This window comes from Myotis daubentonii, chromosome 17 (assembly GCF_963259705.1).
Source record: "Myotis daubentonii chromosome 17, mMyoDau2.1, whole genome shotgun sequence".
Lineage (NCBI taxonomy): Eukaryota > Metazoa > Chordata > Mammalia > Chiroptera > Vespertilionidae > Myotis > Myotis daubentonii.
The window spans coordinates 44112827-44135951 of NC_081856.1; the positions used below are offsets into that span (position 1 = coordinate 44112827).

General features: G+C 48.7%; 2 protein-coding genes across 4 annotated transcripts in view; both read right to left on the reverse strand.

The window, feature by feature from the left end:
- Positions 1-7166, reverse strand: part of MATN2 (matrilin 2) — a 108539-nt gene extending 101373 nt beyond the window's left edge. For 2 of the 3 annotated variants that reach the window (XM_059672142.1, XM_059672144.1), the window contains exon 1: positions 6939-7165. The gene's annotated coding sequence lies outside the window, so the exon portion shown is untranslated. Of the gene's footprint in view, positions 1-6938 lie in introns of all 3 variants that reach the window. The other variant, XM_059672145.1, reaches the window with a different exon arrangement.
- An 11892-nt stretch (positions 7167-19058) lies between these two features.
- The window catches only part of LAPTM4B (lysosomal protein transmembrane 4 beta), a 35340-nt gene continuing 31273 nt past the window's right edge, over positions 19059-23125 (reverse strand). The window contains exon 7 of the mRNA XM_059672152.1: positions 19059-19493. Coding sequence (XP_059528135.1) covers positions 19416-19493 — 78 coding nt within the window. The 3' untranslated portion in view covers positions 19059-19415. The remainder of the gene's footprint in view (positions 19494-23125) is intronic.

Genomic DNA, 23125 nt, shown 5'->3' on the forward strand with positions numbered 1-23125 from the left:
CTGGTGAAAGAAATAGACTTACAAATCCAGGAAGCATAGCGTCCCAAACAAGAGGAACCCCAAGAGGACCACACCAAGACACATCATAATTAAAATGCCAAGGGCTAAAGACAAAGAGAAAATCTTAAAAGTAGCAAGAGAAAAGCAGCTAGTTACCTACAAGGGAATGCCCATACGACTGTTAGATGATTTCTCAAGAAAAACTATGCAGGCCAGATGGGAGAAACATTCAAAGAGATGAATAATAAGGACCTACAACCAAGATTACTCTACCCAGCAAAACTATCATTTAGAATTGAAGGTCAGATAAAGAGCTTCACAGACAAGAAAAAGCTAAAGGAGTTCAATACCACCAAACCAGTATTATATGAAAAGTTGAATGGTATTCTTTAAGAAGATGAAGAAGAAGAAAAAGAAAAAGATCAAAAATATGAACAAAATGGCAACAAATACATACCTATCAACAACTGAATCTAAAAATCAAAATAAACAAATAAGAAATCTAATGAACAGAATAAACTGGTGAATAAAATGGAATCAGAGGCACGGAGATGGAACAGACTGACGATTCTCAGAGGGAAGTGGGGTGGCAGGGCGGGAAGAGATTAAACAAAGATCTTATATGCATATGTGCATTACCTATGGACACAGACATTAGGGTGACAAAGGCCTGGGGCGGGGGTGGGGGGGAGGACCGGATGGAGGGGTACAATGGGAGTTAAAAAGAGGGACATCTGTACTAGTAATAATCTCAATAATAAAGATTTAAAAAATAATAAATAAAAAGTGATGAATTTTACTGTATATAAGTTATATTCCAAAAAAGGTATCTAAAGAAACTACAGGAATGGAACAAGGATACTGTTTACATGACAACATAAAACCAATATGGCAATATTAATATCAGACAAGATAGATTTTTTTAAAAAATGCAATGTCAGCCCTGGCCGGTTTGGCTCAGTTGGTTACATGTCCTCCCATGCATCAAAAGGTAACAGTTCTTCAATTCCTTGTCGATGCACATTTCCGGGTTGCAGGCTCAATCCCTGGTAAGGGGTGTGCAGGAGGCAGCAGATGAATATTTCACTTTCACATCAATGTTTCTCTCTCTCTCCCTCCCCCTCCTCTCAAAAACATAAATAATAAATAAATAAATAATAAATAAAGTGATGCACCTGGTCAGTGTAGCTCAGTTGAGCATCGACCTATGAACCAGGAGGTCACAGTCCAATTCTGGGTCAGGACACACGCCCAGATTGTGGGCTCGATCCCCAGTAGGGGGCGTGCAGGAAGCAGACGATCAATGATACTCTCGCATCATTGATGTTTTTTATCTCTCCCTCCCTTCCTCTCTCTGAAATCAATTTTAAAAAAACAACTAAAAAAAAACACAGCATATTTTTTAAAATACAATTGCAGCAAAACAAGAAAATAATAAGTCAGTGCATGTCAGTGCATGAAGCCGATATTAATAGTTGTTTCTCAGTTTGGCATTTAAAGCTGGTAGCATTTGTAGAACAGGAGCCAATTCTAACTGGAAAACAGAATGATGTTCAAAAACCAGTTCTTTTCATCTAGGAGCATGGGAGAACTGTTGTGCTGAGAAACAGAGGTTAATTCAATCTGAACAGATTCCATACAGAGCGTTTGGGAGCATGGAGAGAATCGCTTTTAAAAATACAACAGCTTTGGCTTTTGTTTCAGCAATTTTTCTCTTCTCCCTTTGACAATGAGTCTTGTCGTTTAGCGTTGCCAAGGGGGTCCAGGAAGGGAGAGGAGATTGTCCTGACCCTCTTAGCCGTGGGTTCTTCTAAGCATCACTGTTCCAAGTACACTGACAGGCAAGGAGATTCCCCCCAGAACCAACCCTATGTGCTGTGGGCCTTGAGAGGAGAGGCCTGGCTCGGTTTCCACACAATGTGTGACCTCAGCTGAGTGACTTAACTCTCTGGGCTTTCATTAGTGAGCCTTAAAATGAGAGGCGTGGCCTGGAACAGACCTCGGGCTCTCAGTCTCCAGTCTGGCGGCTGAGCAGAGGAGGTACGACCCTGCTATCCGGAAGAAGGAGAGCACGGCATCTGCAAGGCGGTGAACTCTGCCTCCGGACAGGAAGAGAAAGGACAGAGGACACTAATATCTTTGAAGTGCCTACTACGGGCCAGGCCATGATCTGGGCGTTTGTATATTTTCCATCTTGATTGGTCCCTACAATCACTCTGTGAGGTAGACAAGTTCGCAAGTTAATGGGTGGAACACTAAGATTCATGGACAGAAAGACAGTCTCCGAGCCTCGGAGCTAGTTAAGTGACCAAGTCATCTTCCTCTCGAGTCCTTTCACTGTGAAGACAACTCATCTGCTCAGCCACCGGACTGGGAACACTTGGTTTCTTTTCCTTGCTGCCATATCGGTCTCCCTGCCTAGACTGTGAGCCGTTCCTTGGGACTGCACCTGGTCATGCCTGTATTCCTCACATGCTGGGCACTGAATTTTATAAATAAATTTTTAAAAAACAGATAAAAGTTGAATTAACACATTTATTAATCAAAAAAAGACCAATAAATGTTCCAGCAAACTGGCCCTAATTCGGCACCAGACAACTGCCAAGGCCAAACCCGAGTGTTCCTCTCTACTGTATCTGCCTGAAGGTTGGCGACGCCAGTGACTGTCTCCTAGGACAGGAGCAACCTTGCTTTTTCCTCCCTGCTGGAATGCGGACATCCTGGCTGGAGACCCAGCAGTCACTCTGAACCACGAGGCACCATGGAAGTGGAAGGTATGCTGCATGGTAAGAGCAATGAGGCACAGGGGTGTGGGTCCCTGACCCCACTCTCCCTTCGGACACACCGCCTTCAGACTTCTAGAACACAACACAGAAATAAGCTTCCTTATTGAAGCCACTGTCACTTACATTTTTCTGTAACTTGACACTGAACACAACTCTAATTAACAGACTGTGTCTAAGTCTCTCCTATGGAATCCATCTGGCACCAGCACTGAATTCAGGCTTCCCAACACAGTATCATGCTTCTCACGCTCCTACTCAAAAACTGTCCGTGACTTCCACATACCATTAAGATAAAAATCTAGATTCCTTAGCTTATCAGTCAAAGCCCCATAATCCGGCCCTGTGTTACAACTCTCCCCCAACCCGCCCCACCAACACATACACACACACACACACACACACACACACACACACACACACACACACATTAACCCTCAATTCCAGCCCAGTAGCTCTGCACAATGCCCCTTACTTTTTGCTGGTTGGATTGAGTTATGACAACTGAGATAATGGGTGGGTGAATATGTTACCTTATGTGGCAAAAGGAACTTTGCAGCTATGATTAAATGAAAGAGCTTGAGATGAGAAATTAGTCTGGATTATCCAAGTGGGCACAATATAGTCACAAGGTCTTTATAAGAGGGGGATGAAGGAGCAAGGGAGAGGAGAGAGGGAGAGAAAGAGAAAGATGGGGAGGTAGAAAGGAGGGGGAAGGGAGAGGAAGACAGGGAGATTGGAAGTTGCTGTCTTTCGAAGATGGAGAAGAGGCTAGGAACCAAGAAGAATAGGCAGTTTTTAGAAGCCGAAGGGTAAGGGAACAGACTTCCCCCAGAGCCTCCAGAAGGAACATAACCTTGCCAGCACCTTCCTTTTAGCCCTGGGAGACCCATCTCAGACTCTGACCTCCAGAACTGCAGGAGAATAGATTTGTGTTGTTCTTAAGCACAAAGTTTACGGTAATTTCTTACAGCAGCCATAGGAAACTGAGGCAATAACCTAAAACAGTAATGGGGGATTCCAATGGGGAGTGAGCCACCCTCTCCAACAGTAGATAAAGGTTCCTCTGACAATACTCTTCGAAGAACTTTCCAAAAATGCTTGCTCTGCCACTGACTTTACATGCAAATATTCTGGTAGAATTTTCAGTTTCAACCTACTCACTCTGAGCATTACTACACACAGGTGAATTAATTCATATTATCTCATTTAACCCTCACACCAATCCTAGGGCACAGATAATAGCACGCCCATTTGATGGATTACACAACTGAGGCTCAGATAATAATATGTATAGCTAGTACATATTGAGCACTTAACTCTCAGCCAGGCACGAAGTATTTCACGTGTGTATTTCAGTTAAATTAGTGTGTTAACTAATTCAATTTTTCCAACAATCCTAGTCCCTATTTACAGGTAAGAAAACGGAGGCACAGAGAGTTTAAGCAACTTTTCAAAATCCTTACAGGTGGTGACTGGCAGGGCCCAGACTGGAACCCAGATCCTTCCGGTGCCAAGATCAACATGCTCTGGGTTGTACCCCCGCTACCTCTCATCATGTCACCATCATTCCCACTTAATTCCAGATGACAACAGCGGAGGCCTCTGGGATGGAGCCCAGCCCTGCCTTTCCCTCCGAGTCCCCTTCGGGGCCCTGCTGAGTAAGGCAGTGGTGGCTGTCTGCTGAGCCACAGGGCAAGGTTCAAAGTGACCTCATGGCTGTAGCTCCAAGGGAAACTGGTTCCTGGAAGGGCTTCCCTGGCCTGTTTGCTAGCAACAGTGATGCCATGGTCCACTCCCAACTTGGCACCTCAGCCCCCCGTCCCCCTGAGCCTCCCCATTTACTCCCATAGGCAGCGGGGGCTCCAGCGCTTCCCCAAGAACGGGGAGTCCCAGGGGAGGGCTCTCTCAAGGGGGCATGTGCTGCAGACCAAGGTCCAGGAAAGCAATAGGGCTCTTGCCCACTTGACTGCTCTTTTTTTTTTTTTTTTAATTTAAGTTCTTTATTGTTTAACGTATTACATAAGTCTCCTTTTTCCCCCATTGACTTCTCCCTGGCCGCCCCAACACCCAGCACATGCCTTCAACACACCCCGCCCCCCACCCCCCGCCTCTGTCTGTGTCCATTGGTTATGCTCATATGCATGCATACAAGTCCTTTGGTTGATCTCTTACCCCCCACCCCCACCCCCTGCCCTCCCTCATAGGTTGGACAGTCTATTCCAGTGGTCGCCAACCGGTGGTCCGCAGACCACTGGTAGTCTGTGAGATCTGAAAGGTTGGCGACCACGGACTCTATTCGATGCTTCTATGACTCTGGTTCTGTTTTTGCTCATCAGTTTATGGTGTTCATTGGCTGCTCTTAAACTCAACTCTCACCCTGGGGTTCTCTCCTGGCCTCTCTCACTGCCACCCCGCTTCATACCCAACACCTTGCAAAGGCCGGCGTTTGCACCCACCACACCCTCTTGGGCCTGCTTGTCCCAGGCCTGGCCCTTTCCCCTTCCCCACCCCGGCCTCACCCTCTGCCTTCTCTTAGGCACCAGTCAGTGCTGTTTCTAAGCAAACAGTGGGATTTCTTTCTAGAACTTTCAACAACTTTCTTATTCCTTCTCTATCTTTCAAGGGGCCATTATCTATCTCCTTTTCTTTAAATCTTGGGCCTCACTGCAACTACCTCTTGCTGACAGCGATGTAAGAGCTTTTGGCACGACCACCCTCTGAGGGACCTGGGAGGTGGGCCCCACGCTGGCACCTCCAGCGAGTGAGCGCAGGCCCCAGTGGCCCCAGTTTGCCTGGCCGTGGACTCCGGAAGCCAAGAATCTTGCAGCCTGGCAAACTGGGGGCCGGGGGCCGAATTCTACCGGCCCAGATAACCGTATAAACAGAGAAGGAAATAGGGGGCGAAGAGCCTCCAGCGGCTGCTTTCTCCCCGGGGGAGTGAGTCTAAGGCACCAAGAGTCAGGGCCTGAGAGGAAACTTTCCAAACCATAAACCCATCTTGGTATCTGGACAGGGTTTTATGACGCTGTCACTTTGAAAGCAGGCAGGGGGAACTGTGCAAGCGTGGACTCCTCATGGAAAACTCCAGTTAAACGCATGCGGTTTACCTGCCGCCTTCATGGACGCAGGGGGAGGCCGTCCTCCTGAGCTTGGAGAGGGGTGACTGCTCCGAGGAACTGTTGGCTTTTTCTGGAAAGACGGGTGATGGAGCTCACCCCCTCACCTTAGGGTGTACCTGGAACTGTTCTGAGGCTGATCCTCACAGCCCTGTGGGTACTATCCCATTAAACAGATGAGGAAACTGAGGACAGAGGAGCTGGGTAGCTCCAAAGTGACTAACCCAGGCCACCTGGGCAGGCCAACCTCAGAGCCCCTGCTCCGACCACAGCCCCGCGCAGCTTCGTGGTTGTCTCCCGGCTGCCCCGCACCTGGGAGGCCGGTTAAACGCACCTGGTGCGGATGCCTCCTGGCGCCCGCGGTCATGGCAATTGGGAACTGTGTGCAGGTGGGCGGGCGAGTTCCTGAGGAGCCACCCTCCCGTGCTTCCAGTCCTGGACACCTTGGCCAGAGAGTCCATTTTTCTGCTCCCTTCCAAACTATTCTCGGGGTTTCTAGCCAACTACCCTGCAGTGCCCTCCCTCCCTCTCCTTTCTCCACAATGACGGGGAGCTGGCGCTTCAGCTGCCGCGGGGATCGGCTCAACCCACCCGCTGGCCGGCTCAACAAGTCTCCCTTCCTCGGCGCACGGAGACCAGGTCGGATGCCCCCGCGGCGGGACACAGCGCCCCCACCGGGCCCTGCGAGGGGCCGCTGCGCGGGGCGCCACGCGCAGGAACGCGCCCAGCTCGCCCGGCGGGGTGGCCTGGCTGCCCCCGGCGAGGGGTCCGGGCAGCGCGGCCCAGCCTGTCGCGCGCGGCCCGGGGGGGGGGGGGGTCTAAGCGAAGGGCCCCGGGGCGGGGAGGGGCGCCTGGCGCTCGGGGCGCGCGGAGCCGCAGGGTCCGGGGGTGGAGGGGGGTGGCGCGCTCCCGCCGCGGACGTCAGGGAGCCCCAGCTCTGCCGGCCGGTCTGCCTGTCAGCCGGTCGGCGGGTCCGTCTGTCCGCGCCCCGGGTCGGCGCGGCGGGGCGGAACCCGGGGAAGCGCGCCCTGCTCACCTGCAGCCGCCGGCGCCCGGGAAGCGGCCACCTGGGTCTTCCTCGTGGGGCCCCTCGCCGGGTCGGGAGCCGCGCTGGCCTCGGGGAGCGCTCGTGGGAGCCGCGCGAGAAGCCCGCGCCGCTGCCGCTGTCTTTTCCGTGGGCGCCGCCTCCAAGTCCCATCCCCAAGCGCTCCCCACGCTCGCTCGCTGGCTGCCTGGAGGGCTCCGGGCCAGCGCGGGCGGGCGGGGGGCGGGGGGAGGCGGCGCCGCGGCGGCGGAAGAAGGGGTGTCCTCTTTGGGGATGGGGAAGGCGTGGAGAGGGAGCGGCCGCGAGGACGGCCCCACCCTGCAGACAGCCCCGGAGCCGGGCACCCTGGCCGTGCACCCTGCCTGCCGCCACCTGGCTCCGCTGGGCCCGGCTGCAAGCCCAGGCGGGACTGTGACTCCAGGGGTCCCTGGCCACAGGCTCAGCACTGCGGGGAGCTTGGGTGGCGTGGTGAGGGGCGTGGAAGGCAGGAGAGCATCTCCAGGGAGACCGGAGGCCGGCAGGGGTCCTGTATCCTGAACTTGGGGTCATGACTGACAAGAGGCATCCATTGACAAAGACCAGGAAAGATGTGATGAGAATTGGGATAATTGGTGGCAAGTGCCAGGAGGTGTCTTGGCAGTGCCTAGAACACCCCACCAGCGCGAAGTCCCATGAACAGAGCGTCCACTGGCCAGGGACCAGGCCCAGGAATGCGCCGAGGGAGGGTGCCCGGATGGAGAGGAAGCAAAGTCCTACCCTAAAGGAGCAGAAAAAGTCTAGTTCAGACAAGACTTTTGAAATTATGCGGGAAGATATTTGCAGTTTTGTAAAGTGGGAGAACATGACCTTGAAGGTCCCCACAGAACTTGGGAGGGATGGAGACCAGAGGACTGCTCAGTGGCAGGGAAAGGGCCTGGCATATCACTCTACCAGCTCTCCCTGCTCCTGGCCAGATGGGGTGACTGGGTTCCACACAACAGGCCAGGACGTCTCCTAATACTGGCTCCAAAATTCTACCCCCAAACCAATAACCCCACGCACCCAGGTCAGGTTTTAACAAGCTGTGGGGGAAGAGGCAGCAGAACTGAGTTAATGAGTTTCAAAACCTCTGCATGTGCCAGAGTCTGATCGTTTAAGTGTTCTTGGCTGCCCTGACTCCTAACCATCACTCCTATGTGATGATCGTTGGTTTCTGGAATATGAAAAGGCACCATGTACAAAGTCAGTTCTTCAGAAAAGCTGCAGAGGAGGGTAATTAAAATTGCAGCCGCAAAGTAAGAGGTTAACGCACTCAAGCCCTCAGGTGCCACAATGCCAGGAAAGAATCTTGGATTCGTGTTCCCTTCCTTACCCTGCACCTTAGCTCGACTTGGCACAGCCTGCCTCTGCCTGCACTGATGAGAAATGGTTTCTTTGTATTTCTTGGGGAGGAGGTACGTAGAGGTCAGAAAGCAGAGGCAAGTCTTCAGGAAATGCTTGGTCTTGGATCCCACTGATGAAAACGCTTCCTGAATCTGGGCCAGGGAAAATCCCCTAGGAGCTGAGGAAGTGAGTTACAGTTTATGGAAACTTACATTTAAACTGTGTTGCCTTTATTCCAAGACAACCGGTACGATCCAATCTTTTACCAGGAAAACAATAGCAATTCTGAAATCCTTCCAAATATTAAGGAATTGTAATGTGGTAACCGATTCTACGACTGGTGTATGCCAATTAAAATGGGTGTCTTCCCCCAGGGAGTTCTATCCCAGTTCTTCAGAATAGGAAATCTGTGTGAAGCTCGCCTGGGGCCAAGTCAAATAGGTCAATGAGTTGCTCGACCTTGTAAAATGATCGTCAGGTCTGCCAGGAGGAAAACGAAGCAAAAGGGAGCTCAATGTATTGAAATATCGAGTCAGAAAAAGCCATGCCTTCATTTCCCGATTACCTTTGGAGTGAATGCAAATGAATAATCATAAAGGCTGCGGGGGAAACGCCCAAAGTTGCCCTTTCTGCCAGAGGGCCTGCGCCCAGCTTAGTGTACAGAGAATCTTACTCAGAAGTGTGTGGTTACGGTTTTTAGCTCTCATGTGGGCACTCAAGCAAGCAGACAAGAATTAGGGTGTGAAGTATCTGCGAGTTCAAGAGTTAGTTGGAATGTGTAACTGTTCTAAGTACACCTTAGTAGCTCTACTGGGTTCGACTCTCAGTCTCTCTCTCCATGGAGTCTATTGTGGAGTAAGGGTTTGGTGGTGGCGGTGGTAGCGGGCAGGGGTGTTGTTTGACCCAGGTCTCACTCACGAACAGCCTCAAATACAGACTTTTGACCGACGCGTTCATTTGTTCCTTGTAAACAACAGAACTTTTTGTTGTGTTTTGCTTCCGAGAGGGCAGATTGAAATGAGACCATCAGCGTATAAGGAAACCATAGAGCAGACATGTCGGCTCACAGACTCCTAGCCTAAGATAAACCCTGTACTGAATGAGGGAGGAGAAATGTAAAATTGCAAGTCACCTCACTTGCACTTTTGCTCCAGCGGACTGGTGATGTCCCGTGTAAACTGTTGGGGCTCCTCCCCCTCTCACTCAGGTAGAAGGACACCTGGAAGAGGGGACATCTTCCCTTTGGGCCAGCTGCCAACTGGTTGGCTCTGGAGATACGGGGTTGAGAGAAGAGCGCTGCAAGATAGTGGCTGGGTTTCCACGGCAGCCCAGGGTGGGGTACTCTCCTAGCTGGGGCACCTCTCTTACGTACTGGGTGCCCCATCAACATGGACAGCTGGCTCCCTGTCCAGGGGGTCCCCTTGAGGACAGGCTGGCTGATGGCACCGTTGTCCCAGGTGAAATCATTTCTAAACAAGCATCATCCCACCTTGGAAAGACGGGATGAAAGTGACCAGAGGAAAACTATAGCAAGTCAGAAATTTGGGAAAACAATAGTATTTCAAAGAAGATGCAAATGTTTATACGTGATCCTGAACCTGGACCATTTGCTCCCGAGGGCAGGGACCAGGCCTTCTACTTGATAGATACTGCCGTGGGCTGTGTTGTGGAAGGGCCTGGGCTGCTGTGGGTTTAACCTGGAGTTTACAGCCTTGTAGTGTTTGTGGAATCAGATTGATGAGGTTACTTATTAAGAATGGCATAACAGGCCCGAGCTGGTTTGGCTCGGTGGATAGAGCATCAGCCTGCCGACTGAGGGGTCCCTGGTTTGATTCCAGTCAAGGGCACATGCCGGGGTTGCGGGCTCGATCCCCAGTGGGGGGCGTGCATGAAGCAGCCAATCAATCAATGATTCTCATCATTGATGTTTCTATCTCTCCCTCTTCCTTCTTCTCTGAAATCAGTTATACACACACACACACACACACACACACATATATATACATATATATAATGGCATAACAGGATGGAGTGGGGAGCCTTAAGGCATAAGCAAGAATGAGTGAATATCTGACTTGTTTCCTTGGATATTGACAAGGCTGAACCACCACCTGTCTCCCTGGAGACTAGTTCCCACTTTTGAAGCGAGGGAGAGTCTACTATTTATGGAAGTATCAGCAACACAGATGACTGCTTCTTTCATTCCTAAACCTAGAGTTAGATCAAAGTGGTCTATGGTTAGAAGCCAGTAGTCTCATGCCTGTGACACTCAGCTATCCTCTCGCAATGCCATGCATGAGTATGTCTGCATTGGCTGCCTGGTATGAAATCAGATTGCAAGATACTTGGGCAATGAGTGTGTGTTTCTGTCCTATAAAACCCTTCAGCATGCTGGCAGAGCTCAGTAAATGGCAACTGAATAACAACAATATCAGAAGTCAGGACTTTTCCACGGTCTCTCTTGCTGAAGAAAATAACTAGGACATGGTCATTACCTGGTTCCAACAGGAGAAACACTTCAGATGGTCCAGTAGAAAGAATAAGGGGACGAACTGCTGAGAGCCACAATAAATCAAGATGGAGAAAAATAAGATGGAGTGCAATAAAGTGGACAATTTCATTGGTAGAGCATCTCTGAAAAGAAGTAATGGAAATGTCTTGACTCATTTAAAATAAGAATTGACAAAGCAATTCCCAAGTATGGAAAGTGCCAGAACATTACGATCTACAAGTACACTATCTGTGAATAAAAAGATATTGCAAAAACCAAAGTTTTAAAGTGTAGAAAGTTTCCTTTAGTTAGAACAAAATTCCTAAGACAGCTCAGCACCCCTGGCCAGGCCTAACAGAGGGCACTGACTAGCACTGCTTCACCTTTAGCTCTGGCCTATACATGGGGCAGAATAGGATGTTAGAACAATTTTTGAAAGTCAATTGCAGTTGACTATTGAGCAACGTGGGTTTGACTTGCATGTGTCCACTTACATGCAGATTTGTCCCAATAACTATACAGTCTGTCCCCCATATCCCTGGGTTTCACATCTGCAGATTAAAATCAATTGCAGATCAAAACAGTATTTTCGATCCACAGTTGGGAATCCACAGCTGCAGAAGGCTGACTGTATGCATTGTTCTACACCATTTTATTGATTTATTTTTATTTTTTTAATCCTCATCTGAGAAATATATTTTAGAGAGAAACATTGATGTGGGAGAGACACTTTGATTGGTGCCCCAACCCAGGCCAAGGATCAAATGTGCAACCCAGGTATATGCCCTTGACCAGGAATTGAGCCCATGACCCTTGGGTGCACAGGACAATGCTGTAACCATTGAGCACACCGGCCAGGGCTGTTCTACACCTTTTATATAAAAGACTTTAGCACCTGTGGATTTTGTTATCTACGGCAGGGAGTGGGGAGAGTCCTGGAACCAATCTCCTGCGGATACAAAGGGATGTTTGTAGTTAAGTTTTAGGAGAGTCAAAAGTTATATGTAATGCAACTCAACTACAGAACAACCATCATTCAGAACCACCTGAAATCCAGCAGAATTGAAGTCCCACAACTAGGGATTTAAAGAAGCTACATAGAGACTGGTAGGAGGGGAGGAGACAGGAACAGGCTGGTCCTGGAACCACATGTGGATAAAAACCAGGTGGGATATTTCAGCTGCAGAGGTACCCCTTGAAGAGTGAGAAGTCCCAGCCCCTCAGCTTAGGGTTCCAGTGTTGGGAAGAGAAATCGCCATAACTTCTGGCTGTGAAAACCAGTGGGGCTTGTGCTTGAGTGAGACAAGGGTTGCTGGAGTCCCAGGCAGTTCCTCTCAAAGGGCGCAGTAACAGACTTACTTGGACTCACTCGCTCTGAGCTCCAGCACTGGGGCAGCAACTCAAAAGGCACCAGGGTCATATGGGGAGGAGCTGAAGTGTCTGGCATCAGGGCAAGAGCTGGAGAGACAGCTTTCTCCCAGACTGAAGTGCTGGCAGAGGCCATTGCTCCCTTGCTGAGCCCTTCCTCCACAGAGCCAGCAGGCAGGCACCATATCTGAGTCTCCATTAACCTGGATATCCCTGTTCATCCAACCCTGGTGATTACCTGAGACCCACTCTACCCAACACACAGGCACACCTAGTTTCCAGTGGCTTTTCCATATGAATGGCCTGTCACAGCTCCTACTCCAGACTTCCCGAAAATCTATCAAACAAGCAGCATCTGGCCTCAACGTGCTGCATGCCGTGTATCCCTCACTAAGTGGCCTCAACCTGGCACTAGGGGCAGCCGACCTTTGTTCACAGCTTGGCCTCGCCTGGGCACCTTCAAGCCCAGCACAAGTAGCAGCCATCAGTGGGGACTTCTGTACTAGTGTCGGATCTTGTGATGTCCTTGTAAAGGAGGAAAGGCAAACATGCTTTATCACACATAGTTTTTCGGGGTTATTTACAGCTGCAGAGGCCAGGAAGTGGTGGACACATCACTCTATTTCAGTGTGTTAGCTGGTCGGCATTTCCCCGCCCCTTATAACCAAAGCCTCAGGACTCCACAGCATCTCAGGTCTGGCCATTGATTGCTCTAACGATACAATGATCTACTAGGAACAGAAAAGGAGAGTTCTGAGAGAGGCACATTTAGTGATTTAATTCTTCATTCAGAGCCCTACTGAATCAAGCTCACATAAAAGGAACCTGATCACAAGAATCGTAAGAGCTAAGTACGCTGGTTCCTTTTGATTTCAAATTGAAGCAGAGCATTAGCAAGCCTCTCATCGGAGCCATCCTTTAATCTCTTCGCAGATCAATCCTTTTTTATTAGCAAGTTGCTGGTTTCTGCCTGTCACCTTCACCACTTTCCTCTAGAAGCCAAGGGGGGCCCCTTCTGCCCCCCCCTCTATGTAATAAACACAGTCCTGCTGAGCGTTGGTGGGGTTTGCTGGAGTGACCCTCCCTTTCTGTCCTTGCTCGGTTTATAGAAACGATTTTTCCCCAGTGGGTGCTTCTGTGAGAAGTGATTTCTGTGAAGCTTCAACCCTGCTGAGTTGTTCCTAGAGAATTTGTCCCAAGTGCCACAGGTAACCGTATAGGCGGCTTAAATTTCTCTCATGTTTATTCTTATTCTAAATGTAACCATTTTGGGGTTCCTTCTATTTGCCAGATAAGTGCCAGGGGCTGAGGGCAGAACACAGATGCAGACCGTACGTGTCTAATCTCCTGGGTAATACAGACAAGAAAAGCGACAGGAACCATGAGTGCAAGGTGTGTTTCGATTGGGACACTGGATAGGCTATGGTAGAACATAAATCAAATACCCTACTCAGAAGGATGTTATTGGCTTTTTTTTTTTTTTTGCCAACACATTACTTATGTAATTTTAATTTTTTTATTGATTTTTAGAGAGGGATAGATGGAAACATCAATGAGAAACACCATCAACTGGCTGCCTCCTGCATGCCCCCTACTGGGGAATTGAACCGTGATGTCTTGGTTCCTAGGTCGTTGCTCAACCATTGAGCCACACTGGCCCAGCTACTGATGTAGTAATTTTTTAAAAGCCCACAGGTTTACAACTTTCCTGATGCCCAAGTTATATCTGGATTCTCTATTAAGAAGTTGGCTCTCAGGGACACGTGGTGCGGAGATCACAGGACAGAGCCTACAGCCGCTGGGGAAAGGCATGCTCCATTCTGCTTGGTAGGTGTGAAAACAGACACTGGGATACAGCAGTGGGGGTGAAGGGAAGGAAGTTGCGTCTTGAGGCCCCCACTAGTCCTCTAAGACAGTGCAAACGAATCATGTTCTACTCACAAGCCCGAGTTCCGTTTGAAAATTCAATATGTATATTCTTCTCAAAAAAGATAAATCAGTGCAGTTTAACCCTTTGAGTGCCAACCAATATCCTAGGAACTATGCTAAAATTGCCAAGGCATTTTGAGTTAAGGTTTTTAAATTTTTTCCCCCCACATAAAGAGTGAACTACTAGCATCTAATAGTGACACTGCAGGAGGAGCGCGAAAGCGCTCCCAGCACTTTTGGCGAAAGACAGGAGGAGCGCAATCGCCGCTCCCCGGCACCCTAGGGGTTAAAATGTCAGCTAAGTTCCTCAGAAGGAAACTGTTCACTTGAAGCAATGAACCCCCTGAAAGGCCCATCTCGGTTGATCTTTCTTCCTGCCTGAATAAACTCTTTGTGAGCATTAAAAGCTGATGCTTGCAGAGCATTTCCTAGTCTAATTAAATAGGACACTGATAGCTTTACTTGGGTAGGTAACGCAAACCCCAAGTTTACAAAGCTCACACGGCTTCGCAGGACCTCCTTTCCTTCTCGACTTCCTTTCCTTCTCGGGAGAGATCGTTCTTATCAGTAGAAGTCAACCGCTGTTAGTAAGAAGTGAGAGGTTATGTACAGAATCCCAAAATTATAGATATCTCCAAAGGATGAAACACCCACTTAGAGGGAGGACTCCACTAGCATTTCAATCCTGGCTCTGCCAATAACTGGCATGACTTGGGACCAACAAGTTAATTTTCCTTGGCCTCAATATCCACATCCGTAAGGCAATTTAAAACATGTAAAATGCTCAGCAGCATGGCTGGCACATGGAGAGGGCTCAGTAAATGGCAAATGTCATTCTACCCGGATAGAGGCAGAAGCCACAGGGTTTGGGACTGGGTTGATCTGAGGAGAGACAGAGGGACAAGAATAAAGAAGGCCGATGGCCTCAAGCCGAGATGCCTGGAATGAGGGAGAAGCCACCAACAGCTACACAAATCCACAGAAGCAGATGCAGGGGAAATTGAGGCCAAGTTTCCATTTTGGGCACAATATGAAATGTCAATAGATGGAGATAGGAAAGACTGGGATCATTGACAAAAACAGGGCCAGAGCTGCCAGTATTGTAGAAAAGATCAATGTAATAAAAAGGCTTAAAGCTAAGAGACATCCCATGAAAGTAAAATGGTGACAGAGAGTCATTAACACGGCATTCCTTTAGGGAAAATGAATTCTGGGTGAAAAATGACATCACACAAATGCCACTGGGTCAGGGAGGCGTCCCCACCATGCAGGACACAGGGTCCGTTGTGCTGCTGCTGGTCACAGAGGGCAGACCCATTGTCCCTTTTTTCTCCCGGAGCCAAGATGGGGTCTCCTCAGGCAGGGAGGCCACGGTGGAAACCCTATTGGCTCTGGAGATCCGGTGCACTGAATGACTCTAGGATCCCAGGAATGCAGGACCTGCCACTCTTCAAGTGACTTTTCAAGTCTGAGCAAGCACAACGGGAGCTGAGACGTCACAGCACCAGGCCTGTGACCAGCAAGTAGCAGACAAGATGATGACACAGTTAATCCCAGCCTCTCGGGAAATTTGGCTCAAGCCCACACAACTCCCTCCAACTCTTTGTTCTATTGCAACATTATACCCGACATACAGTAAGGATTATATGTATGTTAGTTGTCATTTTATTTGTCGAGTTTAAGAAGTTCCCATCTTGGTAAGTTTACTTAAGTGAAAAACTGTGTTTGTACTGTTAATGACTTTTTTAAGTGCGAGTTTTAGATGGGATAAAACAAAACTTGATTCCATGGTGGTAAGCCAAACTCTTCATTCTGCTTGCTAATTAGGACCGCGTCGACGGGTGTATAGTGCTGAGACTTTTGCTTTGATGTAACTTCTGGGTTGGCCAGCCAGCTTCTCTCTGTTCTCTGCGTACCACAGTCTGAGGCATGCGCGGGCTTCTGGACAGAAAGTCGCAGCTCTGGCTGGCTTCCGCACACCAGTCATCTGGCTGAGAACTTGGCCAGTGGGCAGAAACACTTCCAGTGAATTCCATGGGCGTGGAGACATCCTCGCAATGCCTTTTCCCTTCCCTTTTAGAAGGTGCGTCTGAGCTGCCAAACGCCCATTTCACACAGCCACAGGCACGACTCTGGGTGCCCGTTAGGTCTGAAGGTGGGCAGCACTTTTGCCCGAGTTCTTCCCACACCTTGGCCAAGGCCCTGCCTTCAACCCTCCAGGACATCAGACGCCTACGTGACCCGCAGAAACATCGTCTCATGGTGTTTAAGTCCGTTTCCAGGGCAGCTGCAAAAACGAACACATCATTCTTCAAAAGTGGAAATAATGTCTTTATCAATCTCATTCGTTTCCCTCTACCACGGAAGCTCCGTTTGCACAGCAGGGTTATTGTCTTGGAGGCTGACTATTTCAAATACAGTGCATCCCTCTATGGAGAAAACAACTTTAATGGTTACAAGTCTATAAAGAAGGTTTACTGAAATCATTAGTACAATGTATTAGCGGCCTGAGGGTGGAGAGGAAAAGACAAATGAAACTAGGTGTGGCTTGGTTAAGCAGTCCAACTAAACAAGTGTTTAGGGCCAGAACAGAGTAAAAAGAGAGAGTGCAGCCGAAGTCGGTTTGGCTCAGTGGCTAGAGCGTTGGCCTGCAGACTGAAAGGTCCCAGGTTCGATTCCGGTCAAGGGCATGTACCTGGGTTGCGGGCACATCCCCAGTGGGAAATGTGCAGGAGGCAGCTGATCGATGTTTCTGACTCTCTATCTCTCTCCCTTCCTCTCTGTAAAAAATCAATAAAATATATTTAAAAAAAAAAAAGAGAGAGTGCAGAAAGGAAGGGGAAAGTCTTGGATTTTCAGGGGGTGGGGGGCAGGGACAAGGAGAGCAGATGGGCGGGCGGGGATCCTGCACATGTCTATGCAGGCAGGTGCAAAAGGTTGGGGGATGGTCTATCGGCCTTCAGACTCGCCCGGGACCTGGCACTATGGAAGTCTGGCTGGCTTGTTCAACAAACAGCAGCTCGGTCTCTCAGGTGGACAGTCCACAGCCTAAGCCAAAGGAGCACATTCTCCTCTTCCCTCTGCCCCAGCAGATGGACTTACTTATGGCTTTCTCTCTGGCAAGGGCTGATGGCTGGTGGACCCATTTGCACACCTCGTGGGGCTGAGTGGAATGCCCATGACCTTAAAATAAGGAATTGGCAGGGGCGGGGGCGGGGGTGGGGGATGGAGAAGGGGCCAAGATGGAAAAAACCAAGGATGCCTGTCTCATCAGGAAAGTGACCAGAGGTATAGAGGCATGAGAACAATTGGGGCAGTAAGTATTCTTGTTTCTCTAGATACAGGAGAAAGAAGCTAGATATTAAAGTGGGGTGTAAAGTACATTTAAAAGATGGGTATCTGGATCAGCAATGAGACAAAGACCGGACGATCTCCTGAAGCATGGAGTGCGCCCTCCACATCACAACCTCCCCACGGTGGCGGCAATTCCTTACTTTGTAGAGGCAGCTCTGCAGCGTAGCCTGGGTCACGCACCAGCCGCACCTGGGACCCGAGTAGGAAGTGGTATCCTGACCTCTATGGTCCTGAGTGTCACGTGAACAAGATCCTCTCAGACCACCCTCCAGAGACTCAGAATCAGCACTTTTCTTCATTTACCATGTGCTGTTCTTCATGCTGCAAAATTATGCAAAAAAGCTAGAAAATGATGGATAGCAACATGCCTTACACAAGGGATCAGTGAAACGACCTGATAGGCCTTTTCCATCCCTAATGACCCTTATGATGAACTCAGTGTGAACCTTATGGGCATAAATCACCAAGGAACAGAACTTCTTAGGTTGAGTTTATACAGAACACTAAAGAGGTATGTCATGAGAAATAAGCGAGGCTGACTCTCAGGTATACAGATCTCCCCCTCTCACCTCTCTTTAACGTTTAATCTCCCTCCCACTATGGTAAAACCTGAGCTGCTCATTAAAAGTGCACTTCGGAACACAAAGCAACCACATGCAAAACCACTCAGCACTCAGAGCTTGGTAGAGGCCAGGGTTAGGAATGCTGGAAGCTCAGGTCTGCTTGTCTCCATTTCTCTTGGCCGAAGACGTTCTGATTTCATCAGCACTGAAATATTAAAGAGCCCATGTGTGAAACAAGCCATAAACCTCCTCCTTAGGCTCGGCCATGTGGGCGGAAAGGGTCCCAAGGCACAGCCGCCAGAGCCAATTCTTGGGTGTGGGCAAATCTCACTTTAATTGTAAAAGCCTTCATGTACAGCACATCGAATAATGGAAAAAAAAAAAAAAAAACACAGGAGCTGGGACTCTTCCATCTACGAATACATAAAAGTCCCCTGAAATCCAGGTAGTCAAGGTGGGGGGGGGGGGGTCCCTAGGAAAGCACCCCTTCTCATTTTTCTGCAGATCATTCTACACTCACTTTGAAAGAGGACTGGGCATAGCTGGAAGTTCCAAGCAGTAGGATGTGCCTGTCGGGGAGAGAAGAAACCTCCTTATAGGACCAGGTAAGTACCTACCAGCAGTGCCCCCTGACAAAGTGAGAAGGACATCCCTGAGGCAGGCCAGACCATGCAGTGAGAGGGCCAGGCGGGGATAGGATACCTGGAGACAGGGAGCGCGGGGTGCCGTGCAGCGCCTAACACATCGGTTCGCCCCGTAACTCGGACAAGACACGCCCCTCCATGACCGCAGACGCGGGGTGCCCGGAACAGCCAAGTGCCATGGCTGCTCTCTCACTGCCGGGGATTGTCAGAGAGTCTCAATTTAGCCCATGGACAAATCCAAATGGTCCCTGAATTGATGCCATCAAGGCTCTTAAGGAAATTCCTGTTTTATTTAGACATACTAATGGACTCCTATTTCCCTAACTGGAGCACTGATTCACCATTAACAGCCCTGCTCTCTCAAGGGTTTCTTCCACACACCGGAGAGGCTTAAGAAAAGTATTGTTTCATTTTGATTTTATTTGATACTTTTGAAAGAGACAGAGGGAACAGAGAGGAAAAAAAATGTGATGAATCCCCCAACTTGAGGCCTAGGGGTACAAAACCAGACTTCTCTGCCTCAAGTCCACCCAGAGTGCCGGGAATCGGCGCCCAGGGCGTCCGGGGAAGCTAACCTATCACAGTGCTCTAGCTAAAGCATACGTTTAAATATACAGAGGGTTTCAACTTAACACTAAAAATTTAAGTTGCAACATCTCAGCAACAAATAACTCGGAGAGCGCATCTCAGAAGAGAAAGAACTAATGCCTCGATGTCTGCAAAGCCAAGCTCTGCTCTGCTCCGCCCACTGTCAGGCTCAGGCAGATACATAAGGGGGCGGCGGCTCCTTGGCTGTGCCGGTCACAGTGGCATCATCGTACGGGGGTAACAGCACCTAAGGAGAAAGAGAGAAGATGGGGGTCAGTGTTGAAAAGTGCACGTAGGTTCTCCTGAGCTTTAACTTCCATTGAACTTTTATGTAATGAAATGTTTCCCATAACCTGGACCAATTTCAATTTTCCAGCAGGTGGCCAGACTTTGATGAGACTTCTGAATCCTTTCTAAGTTTTATTTATTGAGTTTACAGAGAGAGGAAGGGAGCGAGAGACACATCGATTACTTGTTCACTTATTTATGCATTCAGTGGTTGATTCTCATATGTGTTCTGACCAGAAATCAAACCCACAACCTTGGTGTATGGGGACGACACTCGAACCAACTGAGCTACCGGGCCAGGGTGAGCCTTTTTGCATCTTTAAAGAAGCAAATGGGAAGAGACATGTGGCCCTTTCGGAGATTTCCACGCCCTGCTCACATGGGCCTGGACGCCACGGTGCCCGGAGGGTGCGGGGCTGTGTGTCTGGGACGGGCAGGAGGCAGTGGTGGCTCTGAGAGGGAAAAGGCTCTGGGGGTTATGTCTGTGGGCACACAAGCAGGGCAGGCACCCGAGTGACCCCGGGAGCCACGCGTGTGAGATCGGACAGCAGAGGGGAGCATGCAGGGCCAGGGGGTCTCTGGACTCAAAGCCTGGCTCAGCCACACTTTATCGGTGTGGTCTTGGGTGGGTCACTTATTCTCCATTTCCACGTCTGTAAAATGAGGGCCCTTGAGAATGAGAGTGCTCTAACGTCCCTAACACACGGCGTGACGCGCGCCTGAAGTGGCAAGATGGCACCTGTAAATGGCGGGAGAAACAAACAGTAAACTGATCGGTAACCTCTGTTCACGTGTCCAGTACGAAAACCACCACGTGTAATTGTTTATGAACTGTCAGCATAAGAAAACATCGGCTGATTCTGGCTTTCTTGGGGTAGAAAACAAAACACAAGAGGATTATCGACTAATGTAATTAGCCTTTTCATCAGTCAACTGACATTTACTATGTACCTACCATGTGACAGGCAGTGTAGGTGCAAGATAATTAAAATAAAATGCAGTTCCCGTCCTTGGGAATTCAGCGATGAGATGAACGTAAAGTGTCACCCACTTCAAGTACTTTGTCGAAAGAGAAAGAATATTCACAAAGGAACAAAACCAAACCACGTCCTGTTACTTTTTCTATTATGGACATTAAAGTGGTTAATGTTTATCAATGTCATGAATGTTCATTTATCTATCCTTTGACTTCTAGACACACACTAAAATATTCTTTTTAAGTTTTTGTCATCCCTACACCCCCAACCACCACCACCCTACCCGCCCCCCCCAACCCCCCGCCACACACACACCCTTCTCTCTACTCAACCCACTGACCACTTATCCTGCTCTTCTTCTAGTCCTGATGCTCCTCTTGAGCTGAACCCTGTCTGTCGTAACCGCAGCGGGGCCAGCACCTGACAGAGGAGCTCACACGCTGGGGGAAGCGTCATTTAGGCTGGCCCTGGAGGACCTGTATGGTTCATCTGGTGGGGAAATGGAGCCTGGCGTTCTAGGCATCTATACTGGTTAGGGTCCAATCCAGGGCCAGATACCACCCAGTCATTTAAAAAGAGAGAGTTTCATAAAGAATGATTAACCGGGCATTGGAGGGGAAATAGCTAAGGGGGGCGGGTGTGTGTGTGTGTGTGTGTGTGTGTGTGTGATAGAACTCTAAGGGACATTAGTGCTGAGTGAGGTACTCAAGACAAAAACGGAGGGGTCCCCTCCGCAAGGCTGGGGACCCAGCACGTGTCGGGTGGGAGTGAGGGGTGGGGAGAAGTTTTCTGGGTTGAACCAGGACACATTCAATATGAACTCTTATTTTGGACACATGATAAATAAGAAGTCAAGTTCTGTGTGTTTTAAAGTAAAACAATAAAAATAGAGGACCATTTTCCGAATGTCAAGTCTACCACCATGTTCTGAAAGGAAGGGTGCACCTGCCTCGGGTACCCAACCATGTCCTTCGGTCAAAGAACCCCTCAGCATTATTTTAAATTGTCAAGGCAACACCTGTGATACACGACACTAGCTACTACTCTTACCTGGACCCGACCACTTAATGGCACAAGCGGTCAGGTACTTCTTTTGACATAAGGGCGCCATGAACAAAACACCGAGACCCTAGGCGCTAAGACCGAGAAGAGTTAGTGACTTTTTTATCTTAGGCATTTCTTTTAAAGGTTTTTGTTTTTGTTTTTTGGTTTTTTTTGCTTTGATTTGGTTGGGAAACTAGAGGAAAGAGTAACCCACAGCATGATCTCCAATATCTAATTAAATTACTCTTTATCTAGTCTCCCTGAGTAGTATTTAGGAAAGTATATGTCTGGTCAATAATGCGTATTGTTTTATAGGAAAAAAAAAAGTGGCGGGGGGCACACTTATCGTCTACCAACCAGAGCCCTGGGATCTCCCCAGAGGTCACCTTGAGACTGTTTAATCTGGGAGAAAAGCCATCTGGCCTATCTGACAGGAAATGAAAGACACAACATGTTACCGAGTCTGTGTAGATTCCCAAAAAAGACCCGGACAAAAGATAAGCGTCCATTACACACTAGGAGGATCTTAATATAGCTATGGAGACAGGGGAAATGACAGGACTCCATCATCCCAACCCCCTTAGATCTGAGTGAGGCCCCAGTATGTTTACATTAACGCCTCCATTTAGTTCTAGTTAAATCAGACTTTAAACACGAAAAGCCCTGCTTCAAAAAAGAAATCTGTCCTCCCGCCCTGCAAGCCCAGACTGTGGTCTCCAGCAAAAGGAGGCTGCGCTCCTTGGAGAAATGGCCGATTCCGTGTCTGGGCAGGCAATGCGCAAGACGAGCGTAGAACACCTTGTCTTACCAGACAGCCAGGCGCTACCGAAGACTGTGTCCGAAGTTCCAGGCTCCAACCCGAAGAGGCTCCAAATGGCTAATCGTGGTACAATTTGAGCAACTATAATGTACCAAGTCCTAAGAGAAAGCTTTCATTTTCCCCCTTTGAAAGTATCAATAATAATGATTTAGGCCTACTGATAAAGTTTATCAAAACAGTTGTATTTCTGCAGCTGGCTCTTATAATAATAGGCCTCTTTTTATGAGTTTATTTATTACTTAAAAACACACCTCATGCCCGGCCCATGTGTCCACCTATGAATCAGGGGGTCATGGTTCAATTCCTGGTCAAGGCACATGCCTGGTTTGCAGGCCCATCCCCAGTAGGGGGCGTGCAGGAGGCAGCCAATGAATGCTTCTCTCATCATTAATGTTTCTCTCCCTCTCCCTTCCTCTCTGAAATCAATAAAAAAATATATATATTTTTAAAGAAGAAACCTTTGGGGAAAAAACACACTTCACAAAAACAAAAAACCCTGCTCCTCACTGGTTACCACTAGAGAATAATGAACCAACTTATCATTCTGAAAACTGATTAAAAAGAACAAAGCTAAGTGTATTTATCGATAGCACAAATACAACTGCATAGCCAATTGGTACAGGAGGGAAAGTTTCTCCCTATAAACATTCCCAGTAATAAGTGAAAAAAAGAATGATAGAATGTCATAGTAATATAACCCCTAAAGAACCAATGAACCTAGGCATTAGGATGCAATGGCTGCTGACATCC